The sequence below is a fragment of the Rhineura floridana genome, chromosome 11 (assembly GCF_030035675.1).
Source record: "Rhineura floridana isolate rRhiFlo1 chromosome 11, rRhiFlo1.hap2, whole genome shotgun sequence".
In the NCBI taxonomy this organism is placed as follows: Eukaryota; Metazoa; Chordata; class Lepidosauria; order Squamata; family Rhineuridae; genus Rhineura; species Rhineura floridana.
Window position 1 is genome coordinate 24,033,145 of NC_084490.1, and position 19,220 is coordinate 24,052,364.

The 19,220-nt window shown below is 45.3% G+C and overlaps 1 protein-coding gene across 1 annotated transcript; it reads right to left on the minus strand.

Moving 5' to 3' along the window:
- Nucleotides 1-1,311: 1,311 nt before the first annotated feature.
- Nucleotides 1,312-18,917, minus strand: LOC133367528 (serine protease 27-like). Its single transcript, XM_061591621.1, has 6 exons — nucleotides 18,908-18,917; nucleotides 14,696-14,722; nucleotides 13,437-13,599; nucleotides 10,951-11,222; nucleotides 3,103-3,272; nucleotides 1,312-1,608 (listed from the first exon to the last, which is right to left on the minus strand). The coding sequence occupies exons 1-6, from the start codon at nucleotides 18,915-18,917 to the stop codon at nucleotides 1,312-1,314; spliced, it is 939 nt and encodes a 312-aa protein (XP_061447605.1).
- Between the last annotated feature and the right edge of the window lie 303 nt (nucleotides 18,918-19,220).

Here is a 19,220-nt window from a genome sequence, read left to right on the forward strand (position 1 = left end):
ACAAGGCTCACCTGCTGGCTTAGGCTGCTATCTAGCTCCAAGAGGTGATCAATCTTGGGGGAATGGCCCACAGGTCTATGGTGGGGAGCACAGTTTTTGCATGTAGGGGGTCCCAGCTTCAATTCCTGGAATTGGGAATTGGAATTGGGTAGGAGTAGGAAAATTTCCCATTTGAGATCCTGAAGAGTTACTGCCAATCACAGTAGTATTGAGAAAGATGGGCCAATGATCTGACTTGGTGAAAGGCAGCTTCTTTTATTGATCTGTTAAAGGACAGCAAGCCCATGACCCTTTCCTGGAGCCTATGATAGATCTGAGCAGTCCTAGCTCATGGTTCTTCTACCCAGACATACCATTAGGAACCATAGGAAGTTGTCTTATGCAGAGTCACACCATTGGCCCATCTAGCTCAGTATTGTCTGCTTGGACTGGCAGCAGCTCTTCAGGGTTTTTAATGGAGGTCTCTCCTAGCCCTATCTGGAGCTATCAGGGATTGAACCTGCAACCTTCTGCTTGCAAGTCAAATGATCTGCCACTGAGCTAAGGCCCTTCCCCAGCCCTTATTGGGAACTGTTTCAAGACTGGAATCATGCCCACTTATCCTCACATTCTAAGGCCTCTGATAGCCACAACGACAAGGCCAGATCCAGGTGTGAGGGATCCTGAGGCAAAGTGCCTTCTGATAGGTCCCCTGACATCAATTCCCCCTTAACTTATTGATGGGGGGCATCAGGAGCTTCATAATCTGTGGCAGACGTCCTATGATTCTAACTACCCACAATGCTCCTGTGGAGCTTCACTCCAGGGACATTGTAGGCACTTTAAAATGGCACCTTCCCAGTCTCTCCCTCTGCACTCCACCATTGCTGTTTAGTATGCCTGGGCCTGGTTTGGGGGAGGGCAGGTGGGCCCACAACAGGCGTCAGCACTGGCGGATGCTGACTGAGTGCTGTTGCTGGGCTTGCTCAAGGGCAGAGAACAAAATCTAGGTTTGCTCCAATCCCCTGCTGCAAAACCTGTTCCTGGAATGGAGGACTGAGTCCGTGCAAAGCAAAAAATAAAAATAAATTTAATTTAAGAAATGGTAATGGGGGATATCCCCTTAATTTCTGGATATCCATACATCTCTGTGTCTCAGGACCAAGGAACGCTGCTTTAGTTGACACTTCTTAAACTGTATAATTGCAGAATCTGAAGTCTCCTTCGTTGCCTCATTGGCAGTTCTGATGATCTCTGTCTTCTTCCAAGTTAAGCATGCAGGATTAGCACAAAGGTCTTCCTGGGAAGAACAGCCTGTCTTCTCCAGAGGGTCTACTCAGAAGATAGCAGCAAAACAACAATGGCTATGATGATGGAGGTGAGGCTAAAACAGCCAGCTGATGCTTGGTTGATGGTGCTTTTGTTGTTCACTGTTGGCCCGTGATTCTTGGTGGCCACACTTGTGAACTTCAGTTCTGGTATCAGGCTGTGGATCCATGGCTGATAGGATGTCACACGGGCATAAACACCAGGACGGTTCTTCTGGGCACAGCCTTCTCCCCAGCTTACCACACCTGCGAGGAGCCAGGATTCCCCCATCCGGCAGGCGAGTGGTCCCCCTGAATCGCCCTGTGAAGAGAAATCCCAACTGGATTATGGGAAATACAGAAACAGGGAGGAGAGCAGGTGCCCAATAGCTTGACAAAGAATGCGGGAGAATGATACTAGCTACTGTATGTGTGTCATTAAAACAATAGCAACAACCCTTCACTACTCTGAGATATGAGTCAAGTCAGGGCTGGCTCCAGCACGGAGGGATCCTTCGGCAAAGTACCATCATATGAGCCTCTGGTGGCTGCATTTGTGGCCTCCATCTTTGTTTTTCCACAGTGCAACACCCCAGAGCTTCTGTCATTTTGTGATACTATGAGCAAACTTTGGGGGCTGCCTTTAAAAGATGATTACCATTAGGCCCAGCATTAGCAGGTGACCACGTTGGGCCCTGGCCGAGGACCCTTGCAGGCCAGAAGGGCCCCTGGAGGGCCCCTCCTCAGGCTGAGAGGGTAGAGCTCTTGCTTGGCAATCCTTGCCAGGATCAGGTTGTGGGACCAGCAACCTGACACTGCCATGGATGGCAGACAGGAGCTCACGGGCAACAACCCCGATACAGGCAGATCAGGCATTAACAAACCCACCTGCCCCACCTACCTGCTGCGTTGGTGTGTCAGTGTGCATGCCCTGCACATTGTGCCCACATAGCTGCCATCACCCAAGATGACGGTGGGGGCATCCCTAAGGTGTGGATGCCCCTGTTGCTATATTGGGTGATGGCAGGTGTGTGCGCACAGCGCGCAGGGCATGCTTGCTGAAGCAGGAGATAGGTGAAGTGGGAGGGCCTGTTTAAGCCCTGCACTGCTTGCATCAGGAGGAGGTGTTGGGGAGTATGACGCAGCAGACCCGGGGCACGCCTGATGCCAGACCTGGTTGCCACCATGTCTTACCCACCATGCTGCAGAATGACATAACTTTCAGTGCATGGCATTTTTGGACAACTACAATGGTGCCCGCAAGTGTTGCCCCGGGAGCTCACAGTAGAGGCCCTGGGAGGCATTACCATTGGGCATGGCCCCTGGCAGCTGTCAAAGGACTTCAGGCAGTGAAGCCAGACCTGAGGTGAGGGCTTGGACTATATGGGAAAAGGTTCCAGAGTTGCTAACGACATCAACAACCCCACTGCCCGACTCCCACCCAGTTCTAGACAAATCATGACTGTCCACTAGCCTTTGAAAATCAATAGATGAGGATGGTGTTGCAAAAGGTGAAAGACAAACCACCCTTGTAATTGGAGCACTGGATGCGTCCTGTACAGCTCCTTGAAAGTTTGGACTAAAACCCGGGCGTATTCCACTGCCCCACTGACAGGGAGCCACCAGTCGCCACTGGTTCTGTAATGTTCTAATGCAGGCTTCCCCAACCTGGTGCCCTCCAGACATTTTGGACCACAGCACCTCTTAACCCTTGTAATTGACAACATTGGCTGATAGGAGCTGGATCCGAAAATATTTGGAGGGCACCAGGTTGGGGAAAGCTGTACGAATGGATTAAAACTGAACCGGGTCTCACCTGGCAAGCATCCCGCTGTCCAGCTGCAAATCCAGCACATATCATGTCATTTTTAATTTCGCGCGTGACCTTGGGCTCTCCAGAGTCCTGATGGTAGAGGGTATTGCAGGTGTTTGTGCTGATTATGGGCACCTCCAGCTTTTGGAGTATGTCAGAAGGTTTATGTCTCTCTGCAAAGGGAGCAAGATAAGAGATTTGGAAACCAATGGGAGAGTATTTCAGTTTCCCTGGAGGTTTGGTAACAGACTGGGAATGATTGCAGAATTTGATCTTTGCAAATTCCTATATGAAATGACTTAATTGATAGAATGTGCAGACTAGCTGTTCACCAGATATTGCACATTTCTCAGCAGTTTAAACACATCCAGATTTGTTTTTCAGTATACATTTTGAGAACAGGCACACATTTAAATACGAATTTTGAAAAAAAAGATGAACATTTAAATACTTACAGTATTTTGAGAGAAATGCACATTAAATATGTATTTGGGGAGGATATTGTTAAAAAATAAACAGATAAATTCAGGCATGGAATGGAATTATGGATAAAATTATGTGAGTGACATGGCCCGGAAATAGACAAATTTGCCCATCCCTATAATTGACTTAAAAGTTGTCATACATCAACAAAAAAGTTTCAAAGTGAGATTCCTTTGTGTGAGCTGCAATTTATTTGCAGATCTGACATGAACAGACATAAGGCTCAGTAGGGACTAGGAGTGGCTTGCTCACTACAAAAGGTAATTGTCCTTGTTTAGGCGTTAATGTACATTATTCATCTTGCTTTGCCAATTCATCACCAGTTGGGAGTGGGTCACACCCACTCTGATTGGATCTTTACTCTTTTGACAGGATCTCATTTCTGCTTTGCATAGCAATGTGGCACACCTGTCTCTTGTGCTGCTCAACATTTGGGTCTCCCTTTGGAGAGCCAGTGTGGTGTAGTGGTTAAGGTGTTGGACTACAACCTGGGAGACCAGGGTTCGAATCCCCACATAGCCATAAAGCTCACTGGGTGACCTTGGGCCAGTCACTGCCTCTCAGCCTCGGAATCGACTTGAAGGCAGTACAATTGCAATGCATTGGAAAAACAGCCCTCCACGAAACAATGGGTTGTTGTCAACTAAGTCCGACTCAGAGTAGATCCATTGACATTAATAAACCTAAGTTAGTCATGTCTATTAACTTTAATGTGTCTACTCTGAGTAGTACTAGCATCGAATACCACCCAATGAGTATAATTTGAATAGACATAAGCTACATCTCACCATAGCAACGAATATGTGACCAGGTGACCTGCATGCCAGCCTGCTCAAACTGCTGTCCAGGATGCTAACTAGTGATGGGCAACTTCAGGCCCCCCTGCTCATCTCCCTTCTGATGGCTTTTTTTTTCCAAACCAGACTGGGACTGCACAGCCCTTCAAATACGGGACATCTTCAAACACAGGACAGTCCTCTCACAGCCCTTCAAACAGAGGACTGTCCTATGTAAAGGAGGACACACATGACCACCACACATATTAAACATTCCACACCAGTATTAAAAACATCTCAGCTGCTCACAAAGGTAGTTTCTGGGACAATTCAAGGTGCTGTTTTTGACTTGAGTTTTTTTGTTTTGTTTTTGGAGAAGGGCCGTAGTTCAGTGGTAGAACATCTACTTTGCATGCAGAAGGTCCTAGTTTCAGTCCTTGGTATCTTCAGGTCGGCCTGGGAAGGACTCCTGTCTGAAACCCTGGAAAGTCGCTGCCTATCAGTGTAAACAGTATTGAGCCAAATGGACCAGTGATCTGACTCAGTGAAAGTCAGCTTCCTATGCTGACTGTTAAAGCCCTATACAGCTTGGGATCAGGATAACTGAGGGAGGGCCTTCCAATTCTGGCTGCAGATTTTGAGAGGCCCTCAGGCAAGATATCCCCAGTGGGCCCCTCTCCTCCATACTCAGTTGCTTTCCTCTCCCTCTGGGTCCAAACCCCACTGTTGCCCAGAGAGAAAGGGCAGATGCGTGAGCAAACTGTAGCAGCTACTGGTCTTTCTTTTCATCCCCATTGACTGTAGCAGTGGACCTCCCCTTCTCCAGCTCTTGTGCATGTCTTGGCAATTGCCTGATGATGCTGATCTTGGCACCTGCTCCCATATGCTCCCCTTCTGCTCATGTTGAGAACAGGAGATGAGACTCTCCTTCAGGAGCCAACATTTATCAAAGCAAGATTGCCCAATATTAGAAATAGGACTTTCTCAGTGATCATCCCCTGTTCATTAACTTGTTCTCCCCACCCCGAAAGAGAAATGCCAGGTTTACTCCACTGGCACCTTTAAGAGAGCCATGTTTCAATGGTATTTTGATTCATAGACCGTAGGGCACAGGGGGCTAACCTCTGGCCCTCCAATTGTTGCTGTACAACTCTCATGTCAGTCCCAGCCAGCAAGGCCAATGGTGGGGATGTGGTAGAATTCCACCCAACTTGGATTTTGTACCGAATTGTCCATCAATTAGCTTATTCTCTATAGTCGTGGATCAGATCTTTATGTTCTCATTTTCCGCAGTTATTTTCAAAAACGGATTTAAAAAATCTGCCTCTAAAATATCCATATTATGAATGATAATTTTATATTTCCTTTCAAAATATCAATATTAAATATTAATATTTTGGTGAGGGAAAAAACGAGTGATAAAAGCAGCAGCTAGAGGACACAAAACGAACTCAAATCAATACCGGCCTGATGAAATGATAAAAACCAAAGAAATGATGAAATGTTAAAAGGGGTAGGCCTAGAAGTAGGCATTGTGAGAGCAGGGGCACAGGATATAAATTCAGAAGAGCAAAATTACCATAGGCCTAACCACAAGTGCCAAAGACACTCGAAGAGAGACACTGCTTACAAGTGCCTGTACGCTAATGCTAGGAGCCTCCGAACCAAGATGGGAGAACTGGAGTGCTTGGTCTTAGAGAAGAGCATTGATATAGTGAGCATAACCGAGACCTGGTGGAATGGAGAAAACCAGTGGGATACGGTTATCCCTGGATATAAACTATATTGGAAGGACAGGGAAGGACGTATTGGTGGCAGAGTCGCTCTATATGTGAAAGAAGGCATTGAATCCAGCAAGCTCGAAACCCCAAAAGAGGCAGACTCCTCCACAGAATCATTGTGGGTGGTGATACCGTGCCCCAGGAGGGACTTAATACTGGGAACGATCTATCGTCCCCCTGATCAAAATGCTCAGGGAGACCTTGAGATGAGATATGAAATTGAGGAAGCATCCAAACTAGGAAATGTGGTAGTAATGGGTGACTTCAACTACCCGGACATAGACTGGCCGCATATGTGTTCCAGTCATGACAAAGAAGCAAAGTTTCTAGATATTCTAAATGACTATTCCCTAGATCAGTTGGTCATGGAACCGACCAGAGGGACGGCAACCCTGGACTTAATCCTCAGTGGGGACCGGGACCTGGTGCGAGATGTAAGTGTTGTTGAACCAATTGGGAGCAGTGACCACAGTGCTATTAAATTAAACGTACATGTAACTGGCCAATTGCCAAGAAAATGCAACACGGTCACATTTGACTTCAAAAGAGGAAACTTCACAAAAATGAGGGGATTGGTAAAAAGAAAGCTGAAAAACAAAGTCCAGAGGGTCACATCACTCGAAAATGCTTGGAAGTTGTTTAAAAACACTATATTAGAAGCTCAACTGGAGTGCATACCGCAGATCAGAAAAGGTACCGCCAGGGCCAAGAAGATGCCAGCATGGTTAACGAGCAAAGTCAAGGAAGCCCTTAGAGGCAAAAAGTCTTCCTTCAGAAAATGGAAGTCTTGTTCGAATGAGGAAAATAAAAAGGAACACAAACTCTGGCAAAAGAAATGCAAGAAGACAATAAGGGATGCTAAAAAAGAATTTGAGGAGCACATTGCTAAGAACATGAAAACCAACACCAAAAAATTCTATAAATACATTCAAAGCAGGAGACCATCTAGGGAGACAATTGGACCCTTGGATGATAAAGGAGTCAAAGGTGTACTAAAGAACGATAAGGAGATTGCAGAGAAGCTAAATGAATTCTTTGCATCTGTCTTCACAGTGGAAGATATAGGGCAGATCCCTGAACCTGAACTAACATTTGCAGGAAGGGATTCTGAGGAACTGAGACAAATAGTGGTAACGAGAGAGGAAGTTCTAAGCTTAATGGACAATATAAAAACTGACAAATCACCAGGCCCGGATGGCATCCACCCAAGAGTTCTCAAAGAACTCAAAGGTGAGATTGCTGATCTGCTAACTAAAATATGTAACTTGTCCCTCGGGTCCTCCTCCGTGCCTGAGGACTGGAAAGTGGCAAATGTAACACCAATCTTCAAAAAGGGATCCAGAGGGGATCCTGGAAATTACAGGCCAGTTAGCTTAACTTCTGTCCCTGGAAAACTGGTAGAAAGTATGATTAAAGCTAGATTAACTAAGCACATAGAAGAACAAGCCTTGCTGAAGCAGAGCCAGCATGGCTTCTGCAAGGGAAAGTCCCATCTCAGTAACCTATTAGAATTATTTGAGAGTGTCAACAAGCATATAGATAGAGGTGATCCAGTGGACATAGTGTACTTAGACTTTCAAAAAGCGTTTGACAAGGTACCTCACCAAAGGCTTCTGAGGAAGCTTAGCAGTCATGGAATAAGAGGAGAGGTCCTCTTGTGGATAAGGAATTGGTTAAGAAGCAGAAAGCAGAGAGTAGGAATAAACGGACAGTTCTCCCAATGGAGGGCTGTAGAAAGTGGAGTCCCTCAAGGATCGGTATTGGGACCTGTACTTTTCAACTTGTTCATTAATGACCTAGAATTAGGAGTGAGCAGTGAAGTGGCCAAGTTTGCTGACGACACTAAATTGTTCAGGGTTGTTAAAACAAAAAGGGATTGCGAAGAGCTCCAAAAAGACCTCTCCAAACTGAGTGAATGGGAGAAAAATGGCAAATGCAATTCAATATAAACAAGTGTAAAATTATGCATATTGGAGCAAAAAATCTTAATTTCACATATACACTCATGGGGTCTGAACTGGCGGTGACCGACCAGGAGAGAGACCTCGGGGTTGTAGTGGACAGCACGATGAAAATGTCGACCCAGTGTGCGGCAGCTGTGAAAAAGGCAAATTCCATGCTAGCGATAATTAGGAAAGGTATTGAAAATAAAACAGCTGATATCATAATGCCGTTGTATAAATCTATGGTGCGGCCCCATTTGGAATACTGTGTACAGTTCTGGTCGCCTCATCTCAAAAAGGATATTATAGAGTTGGAAAAGGTTCAGAAGAGGGCAACCAGAATGATCAAGGGGATGGAGCGACTCCCTTATGAGGAAAGGTTGCAGCATTTGGGGCTTTTTAGTTTAGAGAAAAGGCGGGTCAGAGGAGACATGATAGAAGTGTATAAAATTATGCATGGCATTGAGAAAGTGGATAGAGAAAAGTTCTTCTCCCTCTCTCATAATACTAGAACTCGTGGACATTCAAAGAAGCTGAATGTTGGAAGATTCAGGACAGACAAAAGGAAGTACTTCTTTACTCAGTGCATAGTTAAACTATGGCATTTGCTCCCACAAGATGCAGTAATGGCCACCAGCTTGGATGGCTTTAAAAGAAGATTAGACAAATTCATGGAGGACAGGGCTATCAATGGCTACTAGCCATGATGGCTGTGCTCTGCCACCCTAGTCAGAGGCAGCATGCTTCTGAAAACCAGTTGCCGGAAGCCTCAGGAGGGGAGAGTGTTCTTGCACTCGGGTCCTGCTTGTGGGCTTCCCCCAGACACCTGGTTGGCCACTGTGAGAACAGGATGCTGGACTAGATGGGCCACTGGCCTGATCCAGCAGGCTCTTCTTATGTTCTTATGAAATGCTTTCAAACTGGTACCAGCCAATGGATCCCATCCCTAGCCTATAGTCAGGGATGATTGGAGTTGTAGTCCAGCAACATCATCATCATCATTTAAATTTCTATCCTGCCCTTCCCCCCTGCAGAAGCCCAGGGCTGCAAACAAGACAGAAAACACTAAAAACATCTTAAAGCATCTCAAAAACAAAACATCTTAAAAACATCTTTTTCTTTAGAAACATCAAAAAGCAGTTCCTAAACAGAAGCAGACTGGGATAAGGTCTCTACTTAAAAGGCTTGTTGAAAGCGGAAGGCATTCAGTAGGCACCAAAAAACCAACAGAGACGGCACCCATCTAATATTTAAGGGGAGGGAATTCCAAAGGGTAGATGCCACTACACTTAAAGTCCACTTCCTATGTTGTACGGAGCAGACCTCCTGAGAAGATGGTATCCTCACTCCTGGTTGGACTTAGACTGGCACTATAACCTCCTCTAAGATTAGACTATCCCTGACTATTGGCTATGCCAGCTGGGGCTGGTGGGAACTGGAGTCCAACAACATCTGGAGGGCCACAGATTCCCATTCGTGATTTAGAATCTGAATAGTATTCTTAGACCGGTGGCAGATACCTCTTCCTTATTAATATGATTAATTCTTTTCCATTGGATTTTGAAAACATCAAATTGTATCTTAGTCTTTTTTGTTGCAAAATTGTTGGGGACAATTGTTGAAAAGTGGGACAGGAATTCCCTCGAAATGGCTGTGACTCTTATGAATTTATAGTCTGCATCTCTATCATGTTACAGTTGATCTCTTGCAAGCTGCTGCTGCTGCTGCTACATAATAGTGGTGGTGGTGGTAGTAGTAGTAATAGTAACAGAAATTCACCTACTCAGATAGGCACCTTCTCTATAGTCGTTTCAGTGCCTGCAAAAGATATTCTTTTTTCAACAAGCCTTCTCAAATCTTTATCCTGGTTGGTATCTGTCTTGGATTTGAATTGCTATATATGTGCTGTTGTCTTATACTGTTTTTATTTATAATGTTTCTTTTAAAAAAAACCATTTTAATATATGTAACTGTTTTACATATGTCATTATGTTGTACATTGATTTGGGATGTCCCATGGGAAGCAATTCTTGCATGAAATAAATAAATATGTAAATAAATAACACGAGTGACAGACATTCTTGTGTCCCCCCCCCTCCCAGAACCAGGCATTTAGAGGGGAAAAAAGAATAGAAAAAAGATGTTAGCCACCAAACCAAGCTTTCTGAAGAGTTTGCCAACACCCGCTGCCCCACCTCCAAGGAGAACTTATTTGCCTTTAACTGCTGTCTTCATGAATAGAGCATTTCCTGATGCAGTGGAAGGCTGGATTTCTTCACTTGCTAGATTTCTGGCTGTCATGTAACTGACACTGCAGCCCTGCCAAAAATTAAATGCTCCAGAGGAATCCTCCTGCCTGCAGTCTGCAAACTGCTATTGTTATGGATTAACTGGAGAAATTAGAGTCAGAAGCTGGAGCTTTATGTATGCGAGTATGCATAGCGAAAGGCTTTCACTGCCTAAGGGCACATCTGCACTATAAAATATTTATACCACTAGAACTGCCTTGCCTTCTTCCAGAGGATCCTGGGAATCGGAGTTTGCTGAGGGTACAGATGATGATTCTCTCTTAACTTCTTTCTCCTCATGGCCAGAGTTATAATGCCCAGGATTCCCACAGAAGAGGGAAGGGCTGTTAAACTAATTAAAGTCCGCAGCATAAATTCCTTCTAAAACAGCCTTCCCTAGCCCGATGTTTTGGTCTACAGTTCCTGTAATCTTTGCTCCTTGGCCATGCTGGCTAGGACTGATAGTCCAACACAACTGAATGGCACCAGGTTGGGGAAGTCTGTCCTAAAAGATTCTGCTCTGTTTATTTCAGCGGGGGGAGTGGATCTGCCGGAGATTAGCTTCTCTTTTCCCACTTACCTCTGACTTGCACATCCCCCCAACCAGTGACCCAGCACTTGTGTCCTGGAGGGAAAACTACATTGGCATCAGGGACACAGATGGGGATGATCCGGTGGGAGAAATTCACTGGCTGGTCCAGTTGCACCAGAGCAATGTCTCCGGATCTCGAATTGCCTTCATATGTAGGATTGAGGATGATGCGTCTCACAGCTGTGGTGGTGGAATCAGGACCTGGATCAGAGAGTTTCAGTGCTCCAAGCATCACGGTGAAATTGGAAGGTGTGCTGAGCCTACAGCAGGGCAGAAAGACAGAGAGAATGAAAAGGTGGGAGATCTTTATTCCTGTGGTTATGGAGACAGGACGGAGTAGGGAGTGGGACCCATTTGTACAGACAATGTTAATTTTTAATTTGCTTCCCAACACTGAAAAAGTTCAATTTCATTCTTGTCAACTGATTTATCTGGATTATTCCTTGACATTTTTTAAAAACAAAAAACAAAAAACAAAGAAACAGAACAATAACACCAGCTGAACAACAATACAGAATAAAATAACTAAGAGAATAGCCAACAGAATGCTGCTAAAATATATTTTTTTAAATCAGCTAAGATCAGCTCAATTCCTTGTCAAATAAGAAAGTTTTGGCCTGGGACTGAAAGCCTTTCAAGCTCATGCCAGGCAAAGAGCCTAGGGGGAAGTATTCCAGAATCAGGGAGCCACCACTGAGAAGACCCTTTTTGAGTCACCATCACCCTATATTCTGATGGTGGGAACACCCAGAGAAGCAGGCCCTCCCTTAGCGTGTGCGGGGCCCAGGGCAAAAGCATAATTGCCCCCCCCACATTTGCTCCGGGTATCTGTCTTGGTCTTGGCCGAGTCGCTGTAGGTGCGCAGGCACCAGTCCCGGAACTGGCGGCCCAGCTCGCTGTCCCCAGGGCGGCTACCACTTGCTGACCGCAGCAGAAGTGGCGGTGGCAGCAGCGGCTTTGGCATGGTGGGCGGGTGGGCAGGACAGTGAGCCCCTGTCCCGGGCGGATAGAAAGAGAGAGCGCGAGCACTGTGCCCTGCCTGGTGTGGCGAAGGCGAGCAGGCAGGCAGGGAGGAGCCAGGTGGTGAGCAGATCGCCAAGCGTGGGGCCCCCCAAAGCTCGGGGCCTGGGGCAACTGCCCCACTTCCTGGTGCCTAGGGGTGGCTCTGCAGAGAAGGGCTTCTGAGATATATTGTGGAGCATGGGCAAATTCCTATGGAAGGATGTAGTTCTTGACTTCTTTTAATTAAGATCTCCTTCGATATCCAATCATGTACTATTGGATTTAAGACTTGAGGGAGAAAAATCAATGTGCAAAAGAGTGCATAAAGTAGGGGTGGGGAACCTCAGGCCTGAGGGCCAGATGTGCCCTCCAGGCCTCTCTTTCTGGACCTTGGAACTCTCCCAAGATCACAGCCCTTCATCAGGCCGCTCCCCCCTCTCCCCAGGACACACCCTCCGTGCCCCTCCACTGTGCCTTCCTTGAGTGCCTTTGCCTGGCTGGAATATGTCTTTGAGTGGTGAGATGCTTGATGGCCTGGGATGGAGGATAGAAAGGCATGTATGTGTATATAGAAATATCTGACTTTCGTGTGGCTGGAACATAGTCTAATGCGTAATCAGCAGAGACTGGTGTCTCCAGTGCCAGTGGGGCAGTGAATCTGCTCCGGGTTTTAATCTGAAGGTGCTGAAGCACCTTCAACATCTCCTTGAAAGTTCAGACTAAATCCCAGAGCAGATTTACTGTTGCACTGATATTGGAGACAGAAGCCTCCACTGTGCATAATGGTAAGAGTCACATCCTTTGCTCCACTCACTTTTGCCTCTGCCCTGCTTGCTTCTGTCATGAGCCCCTGGAAGTTTGCCCACAAGGATATGTGGCCCACTGCTGATGTAAAGCACTGGGTTGACTCCAATCTAAGTTAGATGCACTGACAGATACCACTGAAATCAGTGTCCAGGTCTGGATGCAACACTAAGCCATAAAGTATGGTGAAGCAGATCAGTGTGTGCACAGGATGTAAGCTGGTCCACATAGCTCAAGCTCTTCAGGTTGCTCTTCCTTTCTCCAGCAGGAAACAAACCACAGAGCTGGTGGCATACTGTTGCATCTAAACCAGTGCTTATGGTTTGTTTCACTCCAAACGTGCTACAGCTGATCTTCTCCTCGTCTGGAGCGATCAGACTCCCACTCGAGCTGATCACGCCCGAGGAGGGGAAGATCTGATCTTCTCCTCCTCTGGTGCGATCAGCGGGTTAGGTTCCAGACCCCCACACTACAGCTGATCCACTTTTTGGCGGTTTTTGCTCTATGTCAAGGGTCTGGAACCTAACCTGCCATATGAGTGGGGCCCTACTGTATACAAAATTGGGAGCTTACTTTGTAAAATGTATGTGAAATTTAATTTCAGTGACAGTTATGGGATGGACAGGACTGGAACGCAGCAGCCTGTAGGATGTTGAGTCCATACTTACAGTTTAAAGCAATGTGAGGCTGTAACAACCCACTGATCAGTGATGAGGGACCCTCCACAGTGGTAGTCCCCATTCATCTTGATGCTGACCTGCCAAGGCCACTCTCCCTCCTGTGAATCTTTCCCTCCAATGATCCGGTTTTGGAATCCCTGTTTTCCACATCCTGAGGAAGAGTGTATTATTAGGATAGGTCTATCAATGGCTGTTGACTATGATGGTTCAGGAGAGCTTCTATGTTCAGATGCAGTATAGTACTGCGTACCAGTTGCTGGGGGACAGAGAGCGTGTACCTGGCTACTGTGGGAGGCAGGATGCTGGACTAGATGGGCTCTGGTTTGACCCAATAGGGCTCTTTCTTCAGAAGTTGGAGCTGCAACAAAATATTGCAGAGTGGCGTGCTCTTGTTCAGGAAACCAGCCAGCCATGCCCCTTTTCAGGATACTCCATCCCACCTCCTTTTCCCGAGGGTTTCCATCCTCCTCCCCCATGGACACTCATTCTTCTGTGCTCAGTGAGCATACCCAGTCTTTTATTAGGCTATTTTCGACCCTTTCCTCAAATATATGATGTACTTCTGCAAACTATGGGATTTCCCCAAGCTTGCTATGGGATTTCCCCAAGCTTGCTGACATATCCCTCTTGGATGGTGCCATTTCAGCAACATACAGAATGACATTGACAGAATGGGTTTGCTGTTCATATATAGGGTGATATTGCACTTTTAGGGCACAACTCCTTGTGAGTAGGACTTGTTATTCCCATTTTATAGTTTCTGGATAGCCATGCTCCAGAGTGGCTGAGACCACCCTTCTCCACAACATCCCCTATCTCTGGGCATTTTAATGGGGTAATTTTGTTAATTCAGGGGTTCCCAAACTGTGGTCCATGGACCTCAGGGGTCTGCAAGCTTCCTTCAAGAGGTACATGTCATGTCATGTTCATATTTATTTTTAATTGTACTTCAATGGCTCCTTTTAGTTCTCCCATTGTATTTTATTGTATGACAATTTGAATTCTATGGAATGCAAAAAATAATTCTATAAAATGCACTTTAAGAAATAAAAGAAGCAATAACAATACAGTTAAACGCCATACTGCATTTGGCACAGCACATAACAATTACCACAACAGCCACAACAGTAGGAATGACCATCAGCAGTTTTCAAGTGGTCCATTGGAAAAAGAGTTTGTGAACCGCTGCCCTAATTAATAACTCACCAGCTTGGGGTGATATGAAAGCGAATATAAATGGTGCTCACCTCTGGCTGCATAACTCAGTTTGGCATCTAAAATGAAAAGAAAGAAAAGGACCAGAACAGAATCACTGTATTGGGTCTCTAATCTAAAGTCACTCCACAATGCCCACTGAAATATCATACCCCCACAGAGGCTGTCTTTGGGTCAACCTGGATGGGTCACCAAATAAACTCTTGTCCACTAGGATTCAAGACTTCCTTCAACAATCTTTGAGTGCTCTCAAAGGGATTGCCTAGCAACTGCAACACACTTTCAAAATGGTGGCAGTCAGGCTTGGCTCACCACCCACCCAAAGGAATGGGGTTGGGCATGAGGTGGATGAGATGTGAGAATGAACCATCATTTCCAATTGCTGGTTGTAGATCACATAACTATGAATGCTCCCTTATATAGAACAAAGTCCTGAAAACAGAAAATAACTGGGAAATGAGCTGGGCCAGAGCATCTTTTCCTGCTGTGCCATTTTTACTTTCTGGGTGTTTTTACGGGGGGGGGGAGTATTCAAAATGGGTTCCTCCACCTTTATTCTGAAGCAGTACAGTCCACCCTCTCCCCTCAGAATTCGTACCACCCTGTTCTGCTGCATGTCTAGCATGTCTAGCAGAGGTGGGTGAATGATCCAAAACTTTTTTGGATTACCTTGGAAATATCTGAGTTTTCCTGAAGAATATATATGAAAAACTCAGGTAATTTTTCTGAGTGGATCCAAGAGATTTTTGTTTGAGGGGACTAGCCCCTGTCCATCCCTATAATTGCAACCATGCTTGGCAGAACTACATCTCCCATGATTTCTCAGTCTTTGCACCATGGCATGCTGTTTTCCAAGACATCATGGAGAGGGAGAAGGAAGGAAGGAAGGAAGGAAGGAAGGAAGGAAAAACATAAGAAGAGCCTTGCTAGAACAGGCCAAAGGCCTGTCTAGTTCAGTATCCTGTTCTCAGACTGGCCAAGCAGATGACCATGGGAAGTCCACATGAGTGCAATAGCACTTTCCCCACTTGTGATTTCCAGAAACAGATGTTTGGAGGCATATTTCCTCAACAGTGGAGGCAGAACATAGCTACTGTGACTAGTAGCCATTGATAGCCTTATCCTCCATGAATTTGACAAATAGTCTTTTAAAGCCATCCAAGCTGGTGGCCATCACTGCCTCTTGTGGGAGTGAATCCCATAGTTAACTATGTGAAGAAGAACTTGCTTTTGTCTGTCCTGAATCTTCCAACATTCAGCTTTATTGGATGTCCTCGAGTTCTAGTATTATGAAAGAGGGAGAAAAACTGTCCATTTTCTCCACACCATGCATAATTTTATACACGTCTATCATGTTCATTGTTTACTTGCCTTTTCCCTAAACTAAAAGCCCCAAATGTTGTAACCTTTCCTCATAGGGGAGGTGCTCCAACTCCTTGATAATTTTGCTCACCCTTTTCTGAATCTTTTCCAACTCTCTAATAAACAAGGGACAAGCGTCCTTCCTCTCTGCCAGTTTTGCTGCTGCTAAATGTGAGGTAAGTGAAGAGAAGGCAGCATGTGTCTTGGGCTGGGGGCTGACAGAGAGCGCATTTGGGAATGAACAGAGGGTGGACGAAGGCAGAGATTCTTCTCTGCTTTAGATTTTGATCCTATTCAGAGAAGAAGTTTTGCGCTTTAAAAGCTCATCTATCATTTGAAGGGGGCTTTTATGGGCCTCCAAGTTCATATCTGAGTCGGTACCACTGAAGTGTAGATGAGGCCTCAGCTACATATCTAGACATGGAGGGTTATTTTATGGCTTGTTGGCAACCCCTGTAGTCTTGGTGCCTTTGAATAGGCCAGATTGACTCCCCCCCCCCGATTATTTTGAAAATACTTGCAGGGTGGTTATATTAAATGTAAATATTGAAGTTAACCGTTACACATTCATCCCCCATGACTAAAAATACTGTTTTGGATTCAAAACTATCCTAAGTTGGTCATTGTAATTGTTGCAAAGAAGGTGTGTCTCTCTAGATTCCAGTAATGCATTAATTTGCCAAATACTCAGAGGTTAGCTCATTTTCCTGACTTTCAAGTCCATGTTACTTAGCTCCCGGTGAAAATAAAGTGAAAAAAGACAAGGCAGACATTTAATTATCACACTAATTTAAAGTAACACAGGAAGTTGCCTTATACTAAGTCAGACCACTGATCCATTTAGCTCAGTACTGAAATCTCAGAGTTTCAGACGGGCTCTTTCCCAGCTATTCTTGGAGGTACCAGAGATTGAACCTGAGATGTTTTGCATTTTGCAAGCAAAGTAGATGCTCTACTATTAAGCTACAACCCTTCAGCCTATATATTGAATAATATACTAAAAGAAATCCCAGTAGTTCAAAATATAGTGCTTTAAGAATGAACAGTTGATTACAGTCTTTATTAGTTCTATCATTTTTCAAGATTGCAATCTTGCTTTGGGTGGAAATATAATCTATTTGTAAAACCCCAAATTTGGGCAATCTAGAAACTCAGATTCAAGATGACTAACTTTAGCTAAAGCAGTTAAGGTCTTGCAAAGGCTGTTTGTCACACACAGATCAGAGCTAACTAGCAGCTTTGGTTTGGCGAAATGTAACTTCAAGGGGTCTTGTTAGCAGATCTGTATTCTGACACCAGATTTTGAAAGGATTGTTTTAATTAGATTTCATGGCTTTATTTATTTATTATTTATTATTTGATTTATATCCCGCCCTTCCTCCCAGCAGGAGCCAAGGGCGGCAATTACGTATAAGAACATTTCTAGTCCATTTTCAGCCCCAAAAAGTTTACAAAAGATTGAAACAATAAAACCATTAAACAATTTAAAACATTATAAGCAACATTCAAGCAAAGTTTAAAACCAAAGACGTCAGAGAAATGAAAATAATAACCACAATTGAAAGCCAGATAAAATAAAAACATTTTTACTGCCTATCTAAAAACCACCACGAATGAGTCTAATCCAACTTCTCTTGGAAGTTAATTCTATAACCAGGGTGCTTCCAGAGATCTTGGGTTCCTACCCAACAAATCTTTTTAGGTGATGAGACAAAAAACAGGGCCTCTTATGATCATTGTAATCTATGAGCAGGTTCATATGGGATAATCTGGTCCTAAACCATTTACACCTTTGTAGGTAAGAACCAGCTCCTTGAATTGATTGCTAAGGCCTTGCAAAGTTTGCTTGGTTTGCTTTATTCCAGAAATCTGAGCTCAACCAGGTAATATGGTTTAAGAGAAATCAATGAGGGTAAAACAGATAAGGGCAATGGAAAATTCAGGAGACACGTACTGGAGAACACATATTCCATTGCTAATGATCAGGCTTGCCTAATGTAGGGAAATCCCTTCTTTCTGGAGGCAAGACTCCAAAAGACTGACAGGTTGAGTGAGGCTCAAGCCTATGGCCTTTCACAATGCAGTCCACCACCCATTCCTCAGATATACCACCCTTGCAGGCTCAGGGGCTGGCTCCAGGTTTGTGTGAGACATTGGCAAAGTACTCTCTGGCAGGCCCTACCTATGTCAGTCGGCTGTTTCCCAGAACATAGGTGGCCTCTGGGTGGACTTCCTCCCACTTTGGTGAGCCCTGGCAGGTTCACCTGGTGGTAGTGCACTGGGCCAGGTAGTTCTGAGTTGCTAGTCAAAGAGATGCAGCATTGCTCCAGCTCATTGTGTGGAAAATGTAAATGACACCTCCTGGTTGCCTGGTGTTTTGGGCCATTGGGATTTTTTTTTTGAAAAGGGGGACCCAGGGCAGGCATCAATGGTGGACCCTCCTGCTGGGTTGCTGATCAGCTTCCCCAGATTGCTGGGTGGTGGTGCTGGGTCTGGCTTGCCCCCTGCTGCTGGTGAGGAACATTTACTCATGCAGCAAACACATCACTTACCCAACATCACCTGCAGAAGTATCAGCAAAACAAATCCCATTTGTCTCCTTCTCCCCCCTGGCACTTGTCGTTGATGCTCCATATTGATGCTGCTTACTTTTTTCTTCTTCCTTTTTCTTTCTTGTAGGCAAGGAGAGGCAGAAGATGGCACCCTTCCAAAGTAAGGAGCATCCGAGTCACACTCTACTGTTTTTGCAGTGCAAGGCTTGGGTGCTTATATATGGCACCCCGAGAGGGCGTATTCACCCTGGGAATGCTGCCAAATTTGGGAGTTTGCCTGCCGGGAATGTTACGAAACCTGTTGGGTCAATGCAGCTTGACACTTCTCACCGGCCTCCATCCTTCCAAGTGTCTTCATTTCCCTGTTTCTAACTCTATTGTATCTCCATTTCCGTTTCAAACCCTGTCATAATTGCCATTCGGCTTTTGTGCCAGAATCTTTCCCTCCTGCTCATCATAGTGTCTTCTGCAGGTATTGTAACGTTGACTCTCTACCTCAAAGACATCTCTTCAACGTCCAGCCTGGTTTTCACTCCCCTGCAGCTAGAAGTGCCTTGATTCCTTCCAGTGTTCATATGCAAGTGCCATGTCAGTTACTCCTCAACTTGCTTCAATCCTCCTCTCTGTTCAGTAGGGGTGGTAT